Genomic DNA, 14,285 nt, shown 5'->3' with positions numbered 1-14,285 from the left:
GACGATGTCAAAAAAAAATCATCACCCCACCTGCATCCCTTCTGGGAGATCAATTCACCTCAAGTTGGGTCGACGTAAAAAAATCCGAAAAAATATAATCTCGCCTATCGCGCAGGGTTGCCAGTCGAAAGTAATAAAAATGGTCAAATGTCATTAGTACGGGTCTTTCCGACAAAATTGCATCAAATTTTAAAATCAAAAGTGGCGATTTCTACTTTTCATGTTTTTGGGGAAAATCTCGAAATTTACCCTAAAAATGGGGAAAATTCTTTCACATGGCAACTCTACTCGTCAAACTACACAACCGCTCCATACAAGTCAAACCTGTCAAATGCCTCGAACACAATAAAAAAATGCTTTGAAAATCCCCGAAAAAACACGTTTTTATAAAAAAATCTCCCCTCCCCCCGCAAATGAAAAAAAAACATTTTTTGGAATTTTCTCATAAATTTCATCATGTGCCCCACCGTTTACAAAAAACACCATCCCCCCACCTCCCCCCCTTCCGGGAGATCAATTCACCTCAAGTCGGGTCTGACACGCCCTAAACTTTACTTCACTGCAACTCGGCCGCCATTTTGTTTTTTTATTTTTTTATATTTTTTTTATAATCTGTCAGACATTCTAAATACACCCTCGAAATATGAAAAAATGTATGGTCACCAAAAAAGCGGAGCAAAAAAAATTTTTTTTTTTTACAACTTTTTTTAAAATTTCGGATTTTTTCTCTACTCACCCGAGCACCCTGTACATATCCCTAAAACATTTTCATATCAAAAAATGGCTCCTTCTGGGAGAACAATCATGTCAGTCAGTGAATCAGTGGTAATCCAGCTTTATATATATAAATTGAAAAAATTACTATTAGGTATAGTTACGACGGCATCTACAGATACGCCTAACCCGGCAAAACTTTTAACCCTAATGAAAAACGAAACCTGCCGACTTCGCAAACCAGGGGGGTCACTCCATATGACAAAAAACTAAGTTTGCAGCGAAGTAAAGAGTAACCCTCTAGAGCGGTGGTAGCTCAGTCGGGTAACCGCCCGCTTCTCATGCCAGAGATGCGGGTTCGAATCCCGGTGCTGACAGTGCCGATGAGTTCTTTGAATTAAAGTACAATGTATACCATCGCTCTTACGGTGAAGGAAAACAATGTGAGGAAACCTGCACATCTAGATTCTAGGTGTGTAGGAAGGTACCCTAAGTGCATTGTACTAATTCAAATAACGGCGATACGGCTCGCGACTTATCACGTGAGTACAAAATGTACAGTGAGAAGCGGGTGACGCTTGCGAGTCACCTGTGACTTTCGGGGGTCATAGTCGTGATCATACACTCACGGGCAATGAAAAGGTTCCACTGAGAAAAACTCAAAATTTCTCCTTGACGGAAAATGCTAGATACCTAAATGACGCCTTGTGCTACATTGAAGTAGGTACATTTAAGAGAGCATCAGGATATTTCCAATAAAAAACAATATTATTTTTTTCATTTTTTTTAATTAAATGTTTGAAAAAATTGGGTTTGTTTGACATCGACATTTTTTGAGTGGAACTTTTTCATAGCCACCTATGTAGAGTAGCCCTCGAAAAACTAGCGGAATAAATCTGTATCCCCGTAACCCTCCACTACCGACGTAACTTCCATTAGCAGAAATGACGCGCGCCGTCCCACAGACCCCATGATTGTAAATCAATCTGCCTCCCCCCCCCCCCCCCGCCGCTGTGGATTTATTTGTTTTATCTGCATTAGCGGAGTGAGAAGCTTTCTTTTGTGTGTACGTGCAAGATTAATGTGTAGAGTGCAAGTATTTTTGGGGGAGGGTTTTTAAAAGATTGTAAAAACACCTTAGTTAATCTTAAAATAAGTTTAATGTAAGTGTATCTATGCATGTTACATTAGGTATGTAATTGGGTTTTATATTGAAAGAATTTTTACTAATAGTAAAATATTTAATGTATGAAGTATTGTAAAAAATATGTGGTTGGAGATGGACACTAATGAAGCATTTTTGTTGATCTTGGTCTTGAATTAGATTAAGCTTTGGTAGAGTAAAAATTGTAATTAAGCATTATTTATTAATTATTCATTCACTTCACTTGATCTACTTAAATATCTTTTAGGCCTTTTTATAGTAACTTGTCTTATACTTTTTATGGATCTAATGGGTATTGTCACACTGAAAACATCACAGGAATCTTTACAGGTATTTGAAAATAATTGTATTGGATCAAGTGGTTGCACTATGGATGGATACTTATTTTTTTTTGTTTACTGTACTTACTAGTTGTTAATTGTCGTATACTTATACTTAGTGCCGATTTCTCCATAGTTGGTAATCTAACCGACAGGGATTGATTTATTAAATATACGTCATCTCCATATAAAATTCATGACAGATGTGTCAAAACTGTCAAAAGTCAACCACTACTCCCTGGTTATGCTCTAACCGACTATGGAGAAATTTGCACTTAGCCTAGGTAACAGGTTGAAAAGACAAAGAAACCCAACTCACTCGGCATAATCTCCACATGCGAGGACGTGTCCATGATGTTGTGATGATGCAGCATGTCCGGTGGGGACTGCACCAGCCCGCCACCGCCGCCGCTGGCCATCACCATCGCTGGCGAGTAGTCCTCACCGATGGTGGGAGCCTTCCCCAGAATTCACCAGGAACTATGAGGATGGCTAGGAAATGATGAACACTTTTGATCACAACTTTTTGTCTGACTGGATTTTTTTGTTTTGGAAAATAGATTTGTTTGAAGCTACGGTTTACTGGCTGGTAGATTAAGTTTATTTATATCAATGATATCACTTTTTTTGTAAATAGCTATTATTGCTTAGCACTAGAGTTCGTTCACTTAAAAGGTAAACACTAAAACCGACGCTAGAATTCACTAAAAAATTTGAGGCACTTCGTAATAATTTTTTTACAAAAAAAAGTCTTGAGTTCACGTGACGCGCACGTCGTATCCCGGCAGAGGCCAAGCCCACACTGCCGTATAATATCTATAAAACCATGGATTTACTCAGAGCGCAAGCGTGTGCCGTCCTGGCCAGCCATTGGTGGATATCAAAACGCCTATCCAGAATGGCTTTTGTGATTGGCCGATGCGTTTTTATTCCCCCGCCCCAATAGCTGGGACCCTCAATATGGCGCCCCCCCTCGATGATTTTTTGAACATTTTCTTCGGTAAAAAATAATCCGGTCTGGATATAATGAGCATGATTTATGGATTTGATCCGTTGATTTTTTTTTCATTTTAATCTGCGGATGCTAATGTTTGATTCTGTGGTTTGTTTTATATTAATCGCGGCCTCTCCGTGTTTTTGCAATGAGCTGGCTTGTATAAGCATTTATTGATTTTTTTGCTCGGTCGTGGACAGTTGCGATAAGAATTTTTTGTAACTCGTTTGTAGGAATGTAGTTAATCGTCTAGAGGTGGACATGTTTACGACGACGGGTCGCCATTCGCAATATTATTTAAATGCTGTCACAAGTTTTGCGCTCGCATTTACGGGTTAAATGAAGGTTTAAAACCAAAGCGATTACTCATGTTTGAGATTATGGTTTTGGTAAGTATTGGATATAACCTGTAAAATGTATACTTACGTACTGTAGTTATAATTATAATCATTCAAATTTATTTTTAAAACAAATTTTTGTAGGTTACGTACCTTAAATCTTAAATAATAATGATGTACCTATGTAGGTACCTATAGATTACAGGCTTGTACAGTTAACGTAGTACATAGTTAAGGTAGTACATAGTATAGTATAGTATTAATACCTACCTACAGTTATCACGTGAAACACACATTCCTAGATACAAATAAACTACAATAGACCGAAAAAATGCAAAATATAAATAAAACAAAAGCGTTTCACATTCGAAACAAAATAGAATCATCAATTTTCTCCCTAATTACTTTGTCAACGTGTGAGGTGTCTGACGCTTCGAAAAAATACAACATTTGGCGCCAAATGTTAGCGCCAAAACTCATTAGATTTTTTAACCCAAAGATAACAAGATGTCTCATAGACGATAACTTTATCTTTCGGAAATGGCAGATGTTCGACGGAGATTAAAATTGCAACATACCTTTGGGTTCTGAACGAAAATAGAACTTACCTACTCATCTTGTGATAAAATACTAAAGCGTTTATAGATTTTTATATTAAAACTTAGTAATTATCCCTTAATAAAGTTATGACAATATAATAAAATGATCACACATTGTTTTTAATTAATGGAGTTAGGTAATGGCGAACACCAATGAAACATTTTAAATTGTCTTGCCCTATTAAGGGTTAACTTAATTAGAACTTCCTACTTACCTACCCAATTCTCTAACAGTGAAATGAATGAAAATGAATATGACATGGAAATTAAATTATATAGGTTGGAATTTTGTAGTGCCACCTGAAGGGGAAGCAATAAGTAAGTTACCTATGATACCTACTGTTAATAATATAGATAGAAAATTATACTTTTTTATTTTTAAAGAAAGAAAACTGCATTCTTGAATCCAGGGATGTTTCCATAAAATATATTTTTTTTGCAAAAAAATAACATAGGTTTTCTTAAAATTGTCAAGTATTTCCGCACTTCAAAATTTACACTAAAAAGCCTTATCAAAGTCTTGTTAGGGCGGTTTTTTTTTACTCAATTTTATGTCTCTCCGGCGCCTAGGCGTCACGTGTGCGGTTACCCTTAATTTTTTTGCTCGTAAATTCATCTCGAGGACATTCTTTGAACGTGACACTTGGCCTCGTAAAAATAGTAGCCGGTTGTGGCAAAAAATCACTAATTAATCAATTTTAACGTAAGTATTGTTTATTATATAGGTTAGGCTCCAATTTCTCCATAGTCAGTAAGATCGTAACCAGGGAAAGGTTGATCAATTGTACGTTATCTCCATATTAAATCTTTGACAGATGTGTCAAAAGTCAAGCAATAATCCCTGGTTATGCTCTAACCCACTATGGAGAAATTGGCACTAAATCCTCTTTCAAAAATTGATTTGTAAGATAATTCCATCTTCGTAAGAAGAAGTTGGTAATTTATGTTCTATCTACTGGATGCTAATTTTATAAGGTTTGTATCTGTTAACGAAAACAGAATACCTATAGAGAAACATAAGGGGTGGTGTGTTGCCATATTTGTAGTTACTGTATAACTTTGAAAATGCACGAAAAAAATATTTCCTTTTGCATAGAAACTTTCTTCGTCACGTGACTTTTTACTATGGAGAAAGAATATTTTTATGCGAATTTCCAAAACTCGTAGAACTGAAGTTATTCAGAATGACACACTGAGTCACCCCCTTTCGGCTTAGTATACCCTTTTTGCAACACCCTGTATGATATTAAGATATTAAGCATCGGTTTAGCTCAAAAGTGTTACTTATTTACAAATTAAAAATCAAAGTAAAGATTATTACTTCTACAAACAAAACACAAATATCTTCCACCATCTTACTCAAGTCGCCCTACGGAACCCAAACGGATTAGCCACAATCAATAAGACTCTTCATTGACGTCACATCCGGTCAGCCACTTCCGGCGAACCGTTTCCGGTCCTGCCCTACCCCTGACTTCCGTTTCCGCATCGATTGAGAACCAGCAATTTTGGCGAAAAGGCTTATTAATATCTTTAATGGGTTTGGTATTTAATTGTTGACTGCGATTGATTTAATATTCTTTCACATACCTACAGCTGTGGTGGCGTAAAGCTCTCTTAATGTAAGTAAAGTAATACCCATATTAATATAAATATGTAAACAGGATCAAGTTTATTCCTCTGATAAACATTAATCTGACTATTCTTTCGCTGTTTAAACTGGCCGGAAGGAGTCCGACTTTACGTTTCGACCGAAATCGAATTGGAATAATTTGGGTAGGTTTTATGCATATCTTTACTATAAATAGGTTCAAGCAGTTTGTGCAAAAGTATAATAACTTAGTAGGTACTACCGAAACAGGGACACTTAGGGCGTCTTGCACAACAAAGTTAAATAAAATTAAATAGTTTGTCTCTTGCTTTGACAGTATAATGTCAGAGCAAGAGACAAACTATTTAATTTTATTTAACTTTGTTGTGCAAGACGCCCTTAGGGCCTCATTAGCTTTAAAAATATTAATGAAAATTTTAATGTTTTGATCTATTATTTTCAGAAAGAGATAATAGATGGTTAATTTAACTAAGTAATTTCTAAAGTGTTAGAACAAAAGTTGTTGTTCAGAGTGAGGGTTGGAGTACACCCTGCCTGTATAGGTATACTTATTCTCACAGCATTTTATAAGAATAGACTAGGTACATACAAACCATACGTGACAAAATGACGGTACCTTTCCAGACGTTTTATTTGACATTTCACCCGAACCTGACATGTCTAAATAGTTCGTTAAACAGGGTAATTTAATTAGTGCCTACTTCAGTCAGTTCACACAATGCCGGAGTGTGCACCGTACTGATACATGTGGGGCTATGATGAAACTCATGACGGTTTTATTAAAAAGTGCCGAAGATATTTTAGGGTCACTATTACAAAAGAGAAAGTCCATGGTTCTATTGATCTACATATACATAATTATATCGTTTTTCTAACACCTAACTATAAATTTTATATGTAATTGATGATACTTGAATAAATTTTAACGAAAAAAGCGTAACATCTAAGTACTCAATACTCAATATTTTATTGCATCCATAAGTAAGTTTTACAGGTGTTCAATACTCTTATTATTTTCGTAAATGAAACTGAAACCTGCCAAAAAAAACTAAAAGTTGTCTTAATACGCCAAAATGGACGAACAAATGGGGTCATCTATATACTTACACATAAAAATGCGTATTTTGCCAAAAACATCTACATCAACACAACAGTGCTATTGTGATTTTTGTATAAAAGAAGATAGAAAAAACATAATCACACTTTAAACAGTCACCGACAAAAGTGCAAGCGTAGTCGGCAGAGTGACAAGCTACAGTGTGTCAGGAAGAAAACGCCAAGTGTGTTTTGGGCTTTTCATAAAATAAATATTATGGTTTATATTTATTTTTATAGAATTTCATACTAATAGTATACCTAACAAGGTATTTACTTATTTTTTAAAATGCTGGAGAGGTTTAGTTATTTAATACGCGTGTATATAGCTGTATATCCGTTGAAACCATTATTTATTATTTTAAACGATTTAAAATTATTTATTATTTAAAAAATGTGAACCTACCTAACCAGATACACCTTATTACTAATAATAATTTTATTAATATAATTTAAAATTGTGGTGTTTCGCCTTTTTGGTAAAAAGATTGTTTATAGTTAGTTTATATTTCTAGTGTGTCTATGACTGAATATATAAATGGATGCACAAACTCTTGTATAATTTCCCTAAAATATCACAAAAATATATTATGATGGGCAATAAATTTTAACTACCTTTATTGTAAGTAATTTTACTACTGAACTCCAAACGTTAAGAAGATTATAGCAAAACCTCTTTTTGTCAAAATACGGCCGCATTTAACACTTCGATTGGCGCCATTAGTTCCAAAAGTTAAAAAAAAAACTTTTGACAGATCTGTTAACGGATTTTTAACCTTAAAATTGACGGAATAAAAACTATAAGCACCGCTTATTTAAAGAGATTTTGAGATTTAACTCTCCTAATAGTTTTCTGGTTGATCGGCGGAGCTGATTAATAAAAAAAAACTTATGAATACATTTTCGTGATCACTAGAAAAGCGCATCAGATATGGTCCATGACAGTGTCAGTATACGAGATTATGAAGTAGATAATAAAATAATCATTTTACTTAAGTAAAATACTAATGTTCAAAGGTAGCGACTACGAATGTGAAGGTGTGAATGCACAAATTTTAATTTTAATACTACCATAGCATCGTTTTAGAAAGATGAAAATTAGATAAGTAGGTATTCGCAGTCATTGAAAAATACGAATTTTAAACAACGAATTTTATCGTTTCGACATGTAACTTAATCACATCCTTACAAACCATATCTACAACATGTGGTGGATTTCAACGGTTCAGAAATCCATAGGTACTGTATCACAATAGAATTGCAATAGTGTCAACATGAAAAGACTATGGTACTTACTTACGGCGGTGTGGTACAGTCGGGTACAAAAAGCGCATCCTCACACACTTCACTGCCTGCCCGCACCCCGCGCCCCGCGCCCCGCACCCCCCGGCCGCACCCGGACGCGTGTGATGCGATTATGTGACATAATCCGTAAGCCGCTTCTGTGCGTGACTGTACAAAAAACTTCTACCTTAGTATTAGGTATATGTTTGGATTTACAAAAAGCCAAAAACAAAATGTACCTTCTTGACGATCTATATTGTGAAATTATTAAATTAACAAGAGGTTTTACAACACAGAATTGTTTAAGTATTATTTTTCCGTTGCGTTGTATAGTTTCCAAACGGATTAAAGGATGTTCTTCTTATAAGATACCGTGTTAGGGCATGCAATACCGCAATACCGGTATTCGTAATACCGGTATTCGTAATACCGGTATTAGGGACAAAATTCACGCTTTTTTCAATACCGGTATTGAAAGTTAATACCGGTATTGAAGTAATACCGGAATCGGACTTTTTTAGGCTATAATAAAGCGATTAAGATATAGTATTCCTATGTACTGTGAAAGCGCACTTGTTTCCAACCGTTTGATGCAGTTTTCGGTCGTTTGATATCTACTGTTGACCATGCGTAAACGGCCACTGGATGTAAAAATAATATTTTTTTGTAAAATTTAAACTCTAATACTCAATTCTCGTAAAAATCTATTACAAAAAACTGAATTTCATTGCTTGTTCTCGTTTTATTTTGACGTATACGACCTTTAATCACAATATATGCCATTTATTACAAGGAAATCTAATACCGGTATTAATACCGGGATCCCGGTATTGAGTTGCAATACCGGAACTCAATACCGGTATTGAAAATAGTTCCGGTATTGCATGCCCTACCGTGTACCGTGTAAGTACTAATCTTATTGCATTTCCTATTTGAAATTGATTTCAGGTAGGTAATAGCTTATATATACCCTTTTTGCAACACCCTGTAGAAAAGATAAACAATACTTCGCTGGATACAAACTTAATCCATTTGCTTGCCTCTTAGCATCCCATAAAAGCACAGACTTACCTCACAATGCCAACTATTCAAAATCACAGTAGCACATCAACTACACCTTGACAAACAACAAGATATTAACAAAACTCGACAAAAACCGTGAAAGGACAACGGCCGTATGTGTCAGCGGGTAAAAAGACGCACTGTCACATCAATCTGTGGAGTGGTGATGTGTGTAAGCCGGTTAGAGGAATGCACGCACTGCGTTGGAGACGGCGGCGGTTTTATAAACGCTTGTCGCTTTGTAAGTATTCTCACCTTCACTCTCTCTCTCTCTCTCTCAGCCTTCTGTAGTCCACTGTTGGACATAGGCCTCTCCTAACGATCGCTACCCCAAACGGTCACCCGCCATCTGCATCCAGCGGCTTCCCGCTACCTTCCGCAGATCATCAGACCAACGGGTTGGGGGGCGACCGACACGCCGTTTGCCGACACGGGGTCTCCACTCCAGAACCTTTGTACTTCAGCGGTCGTCGGCTCTGCGGGCTACGTGGCCAGCCCATTGCCACTTCAGCGAGCTAATCCTTTTGGCTATGTCGGTAACTTTAGTTCTCCTGCGGATTTCTTCATTACGAATCCTATCTCGCAGGGACACGCCTAACATAGCCCTTTCCATAGCACGCTGAGCAACTCTGAGCTTGTGGATAAGCCCTTTGGTGAAGCACCACGTCTCGGCTCCGTAAGTCAATCACTGGCAACACACCTTCACTAAGAAATAACAATTATCCGGAGCGCTGCTGTAATAACCTCGGCTCTATCTCGTTGCTCTAAAAATACAGATTGCATGACACCACTCGTTTGTTCATTATTGATTTATATTACGTAGAACTTGAGTCACTCTCCAGTTGTTTTATCAGTAGGTACAATGATAATCATCAAACTAGAAGAGCTTGACTCGTATAGTCACGGAAAAAAATAACTAGCTACCTATTCCGCATTTAAACCATACGGCTTACTGAACCTGAGTTAGGTGTTGTGGTGGTGGCATGACGAGAAAGGTTAAGTACGGAATTTTCTATCACACGTTTAGTTATCAAATGTAAACAAGGAAGCGTTTATTCGCCAGAAGAAAGACGTCGCGTTTCTATACCGCAGTGAATGTAATTTAGTCTCATTTTCCCTTCTGCGGATTAGCGCCGCAGTACGCGACACTGCTCTCATACGGCATTGTGTTGACGCGATAATCGCCCGTAATGCCTCCTGGAATGTTGCTCTTTTGGTCATTGCGTTGTATTGTTGGTGTGATATGAATTTTTATATCGCTTCTCTTAAGTAGCGATAAAGGAAAGTGCTTTCAGGCAACTTATATAAGTTCCTAATTCTATTGCTAGAGAGTTTTTTTTCAATTGATATTTAATTAGGTACACTGACGAGCAATGAAAGACAATTGCACCGTGATGATGAAATGACCAAAATATTAAAGTACATTTAACAGTCCATCAGAATACCAACAACTAAAAATGTAAATAATATAATTATGTTCAAATTTTAAATTAAATGTTTCGAAAATTTTGGTGTCGGTAATGTTGGTATATTGTGATTGGAACTTTTTCATCACTCGTGAGTGTAGGTATTACACAGAAGATCATAAATCAATATCTTGATACTTGCAGTCGTTTAAGAGTGCACATGTTTTTAGATTAGGACAGTCACATTGCTGCACTTGAAGTTAGTAAAACAGGGCAGCTTTGTTTGAAAAATGAAATTACATCATTGTCTCTATTTTCTTAGCGTGTGGTTATAATAATTGCCGAACACAATGGATTCCTAAAGGTCCACTAAACTATATCCTACATACATACAATACATACCTTTATACACAAACAGTAGACCCATAACTACATAATGTAATGTAAGTAAATATAAATACAGATTGAAAATATGTTTCTTTTTTCTAAACATAATCAGCATTAAAATTAAAAGCCGGTTATTACAATTTAAAAATCTTCCCTTTTTCATATTTAAACAAAAGATATAAAAGTAGTTCTGTGATACAAAACTACAGTAACCAAAACACCACATCAAGCCACTCGAAACAATATGCTCCACACACAATATCTGGAACAAAGTGACTTTAACGAAAATTACTGAACAAACATTGCAGGCTCACTAAAATAAAACCACTCCACAGATAACTATGATGTTTACAAAACGCTCCAGGGGGGTTACTCCAGCTTACAAAAAAGAACAATCAAATACTGTCATGCAATCGGTACCCTTACTACAACGCGATAGAGACGAGGTTAGCGCAGCTCTGCCAAGCTTCGGAAAAACCTGCAATCGGTACCCTTACTACAACGCGATAGAGCCGATGTTAGCGCAGCACCCCGAAGCTTAGCAAAAACGAAGTTTAGGAGCGCTGTTGCGCAAACCACGACTCTATCTCGTTGTATTAAAAGTACCGATTGCATGGCAGCTCTGGTTACTTAGTTTTTCGGAAGCTAAAGTGACCCCTCAGTCTATTATCGGCGCGCATTACCATCTATCAATGATGGCACTCGCCTTTCGCTTTTATCAAAATTGAGATAGCCGGCACCCTGCCCTCGCTCGAGCGTAAAATGTCGATTGAGGTATTTTAGGAATTCTGAATAGGTATAATAAGTTACTCGTGAGCAATGAAAAAGTTCCAGTGCCATAAAATTACTCCTAAAAGGAAAAGGCTAGCTCAATGACGCCGTCTGCAATATTGAAGTGATTGATTTAATTGATTCAATCCAATCAATAGAAGTACATTATAAGGCAGATAAATCTGACCCCTCTCAGAAGCATTCTTACTATGAGAGGGGGGTCAGGTTTCTCTGCACATGACCGTACCTACATTAAAGAAAGCATATTCAAAATTTAAAATAAGTATACCTACCTAAATGTTTTAAAATGTATGTCATTTGGTGTCGACATTTTGTGGGTAACTAATACGTATATGTGTGGGGTAATAAGTGAGTCGCCACTATGGTAGGGTTCCTTAAAAAAATCGGCAAAAACAGGGTTCTGTAGGGAAAACAATTCGATAATCACTGGACTATAAGATATATTCACATTATTAGGTCATTCCAAACCCGACTCATAGTCTTTTATGCACCGTCCTCTAAAGGACTAATTATAAAATGGTTACCCCGTGTAGCGTTGGTCCAAGCTCGGGGTAATTTATGCTCTTGATAAGAGAGACGCCGCGAGGAATGTGGTTGTGGGCCGACCTGGTATTGGAGGGTCACTACAGATTACGAAAAACTAGGTTTATTTACGCTGCAAGTCTGTCGCTGATTACAAAAAAATAACCCCCAAATTCATAGAGCTTTTTGACACGTTGCCATATAGGTACGAATTACAACCTTTTCACTGACGTAAAGAGTCTAAACTCGTGTGTTTCAAAGTGAATTTTAACCTTGTTGTAAATTTACAATACTGTCTATGAGTCTATTGTAGGACTTTATTAAATTAGCACCGAACACAAAAATGAAAAATAAAACAGTACAAAAAGGCGGCCTTATTGCATCTTCTTCGGAGGTTGGCGGTCAAAATATACTCCTCTATATTCTCCGGGTCATTCTAAATAATTTTTGTTTAATGAGTTATGAAAATTCGAGATTTTTTTTGTCATCTGCATAGTAATAAAGTCAAATGACCAACAAAGTTTTAATGGAAAGGTAATTTCCAAATCTCGTAGAAAGAAAGTTGTTCAGAAGATCCCTCTTCGTTACCCCCTTTCGGCTTAGTATACCACTTTTCCAACATCCTGTATAGGTAGGTAGTGTTTAATATATAGGCTTGTCTAAAAATCTGGCAGCACTCTACCCAATAGTCCCAATTACTAGAGTATTACAAAATATTAAATACATTCCGTAAGTATAGAAAAATTATTGTTGTGATGCCAAATTAAAAACCCATACAACACACTCCACCTATTGCTCAGCACATGGTCATAAGTAGGTACAGACAACAAAAAAGTCGATGCAATTATAACATAATTAATTAACTGTGCATCAGACCGACAATTTCGTAGTTTTGTAATGGGCAAGTAAAAAATACATGGATTTTTATTTCAATATATAAAATAACTCGTAACACTTACATTCGTGACATAACTTACTTCTACAAGCAGTATTTCTCGAAATTTTTCTTTTGCTGACTCTACAAAAGTTTGTTTTTTCTTTGTCTCCACAGACCTAATAAATCTTTTGGACACGCGTCGTCGTCGTATCGCAATTTTTTTCTTATTTTTTTAGGTTGTCTGGCTCTTAGGGACGTTGTAAAGTAGGAAACTGTCCTACCCGGAACTTTTATGACCTTTAGCCATATGTTTCGGGATACTTACATAAGTATTCTATAAAAACTTAACTCTACCTCACGAACAATCGAAAAATTCCAGTGAGAAAAGCACCAAATTACTCCTGCAATATATTGAACAGAGATAATATCGCCTCCCCTACAGTTAGGGTAAAGCTGAAAAAGTCCCTTATGGCTGACTTCAGCAAATAGTTTTCATTTAGAAAAAAAACCCTTAGAATACCTATTACGCTTTTTCGTTTAGGAGTATAATTTGGTGCTATGTCAATGGAACTTTTTCATTGCTCGCGAGTGTATTATAAACTACTACCGACTACTTGAACAAGCATTTTTTTTAATGCAGCGAGGTGTAAAAACCTATAATGCATGTTTGTTTACACAGCTCCCCTAAAAAGATGATTGTAAAGAAGCAGGATGACTGTCTATATTCGCGTAACCAGATCAAACATCATTTATTTCAATTTATTATACTTTTAGTTTATGAATTTTATGATCTAGCATGTTTTTTTAAATGTACCTATAGCGGTAACTAGGTTAGTATAATAACATAAAATCGATTCAATAGATTTTGATTGTCACGATCATTTGTTTTAATTTTTATAACAGTGTTATATTAGGGTTTTAACACCTTTTCTTTTTGATATAAAAATATGAGTAAGTACCTATTATATTAAAATGCCATTAGAATATATTATCTAATTAATGCATTACATTGGATATTCATACTTAATATAAAAAGCGCGCTGACCTAATTCACGGAAACCAAACTTAAAGTAACAAAAGACTTACACATTTTATTTTGTAGTAATATTTTGATAATA

The 14,285-nt window shown here is 36.1% G+C and overlaps 1 protein-coding gene across 5 annotated transcripts in view; it reads right to left on the bottom strand.

The window, feature by feature from the left end:
- The window catches only part of LOC105390156 (insulin gene enhancer protein ISL-1), a 58,071-nt gene extending 55,052 nt beyond the window's left edge, over nucleotides 1–3,019 (bottom strand). For 4 of the 5 annotated variants that reach the window (XM_048631343.1, XM_011561399.3, XM_011561400.3 and 1 more), the window contains exon 1: nucleotides 2,519–3,018. In XM_048631343.1, coding sequence (XP_048487300.1) covers nucleotides 2,519–2,624 — 106 coding nt within the window. In that variant the 5' untranslated portion in view covers nucleotides 2,625–3,018. Of the gene's footprint in view, nucleotides 1–2,518 lie in introns of all 5 variants that reach the window. The other variant, XM_048631345.1, reaches the window with a different exon arrangement.
- Nucleotides 3,020–14,285: the final 11,266 nt, after the last annotated feature.

This window comes from Plutella xylostella, chromosome 28, assembly GCF_932276165.1.
Source record: "Plutella xylostella chromosome 28, ilPluXylo3.1, whole genome shotgun sequence".
NCBI lineage: Eukaryota > Metazoa > Arthropoda > Insecta > Lepidoptera > Plutellidae > Plutella > Plutella xylostella.
This window is presented reverse-complemented; position numbering and strand designations above follow the sequence as displayed.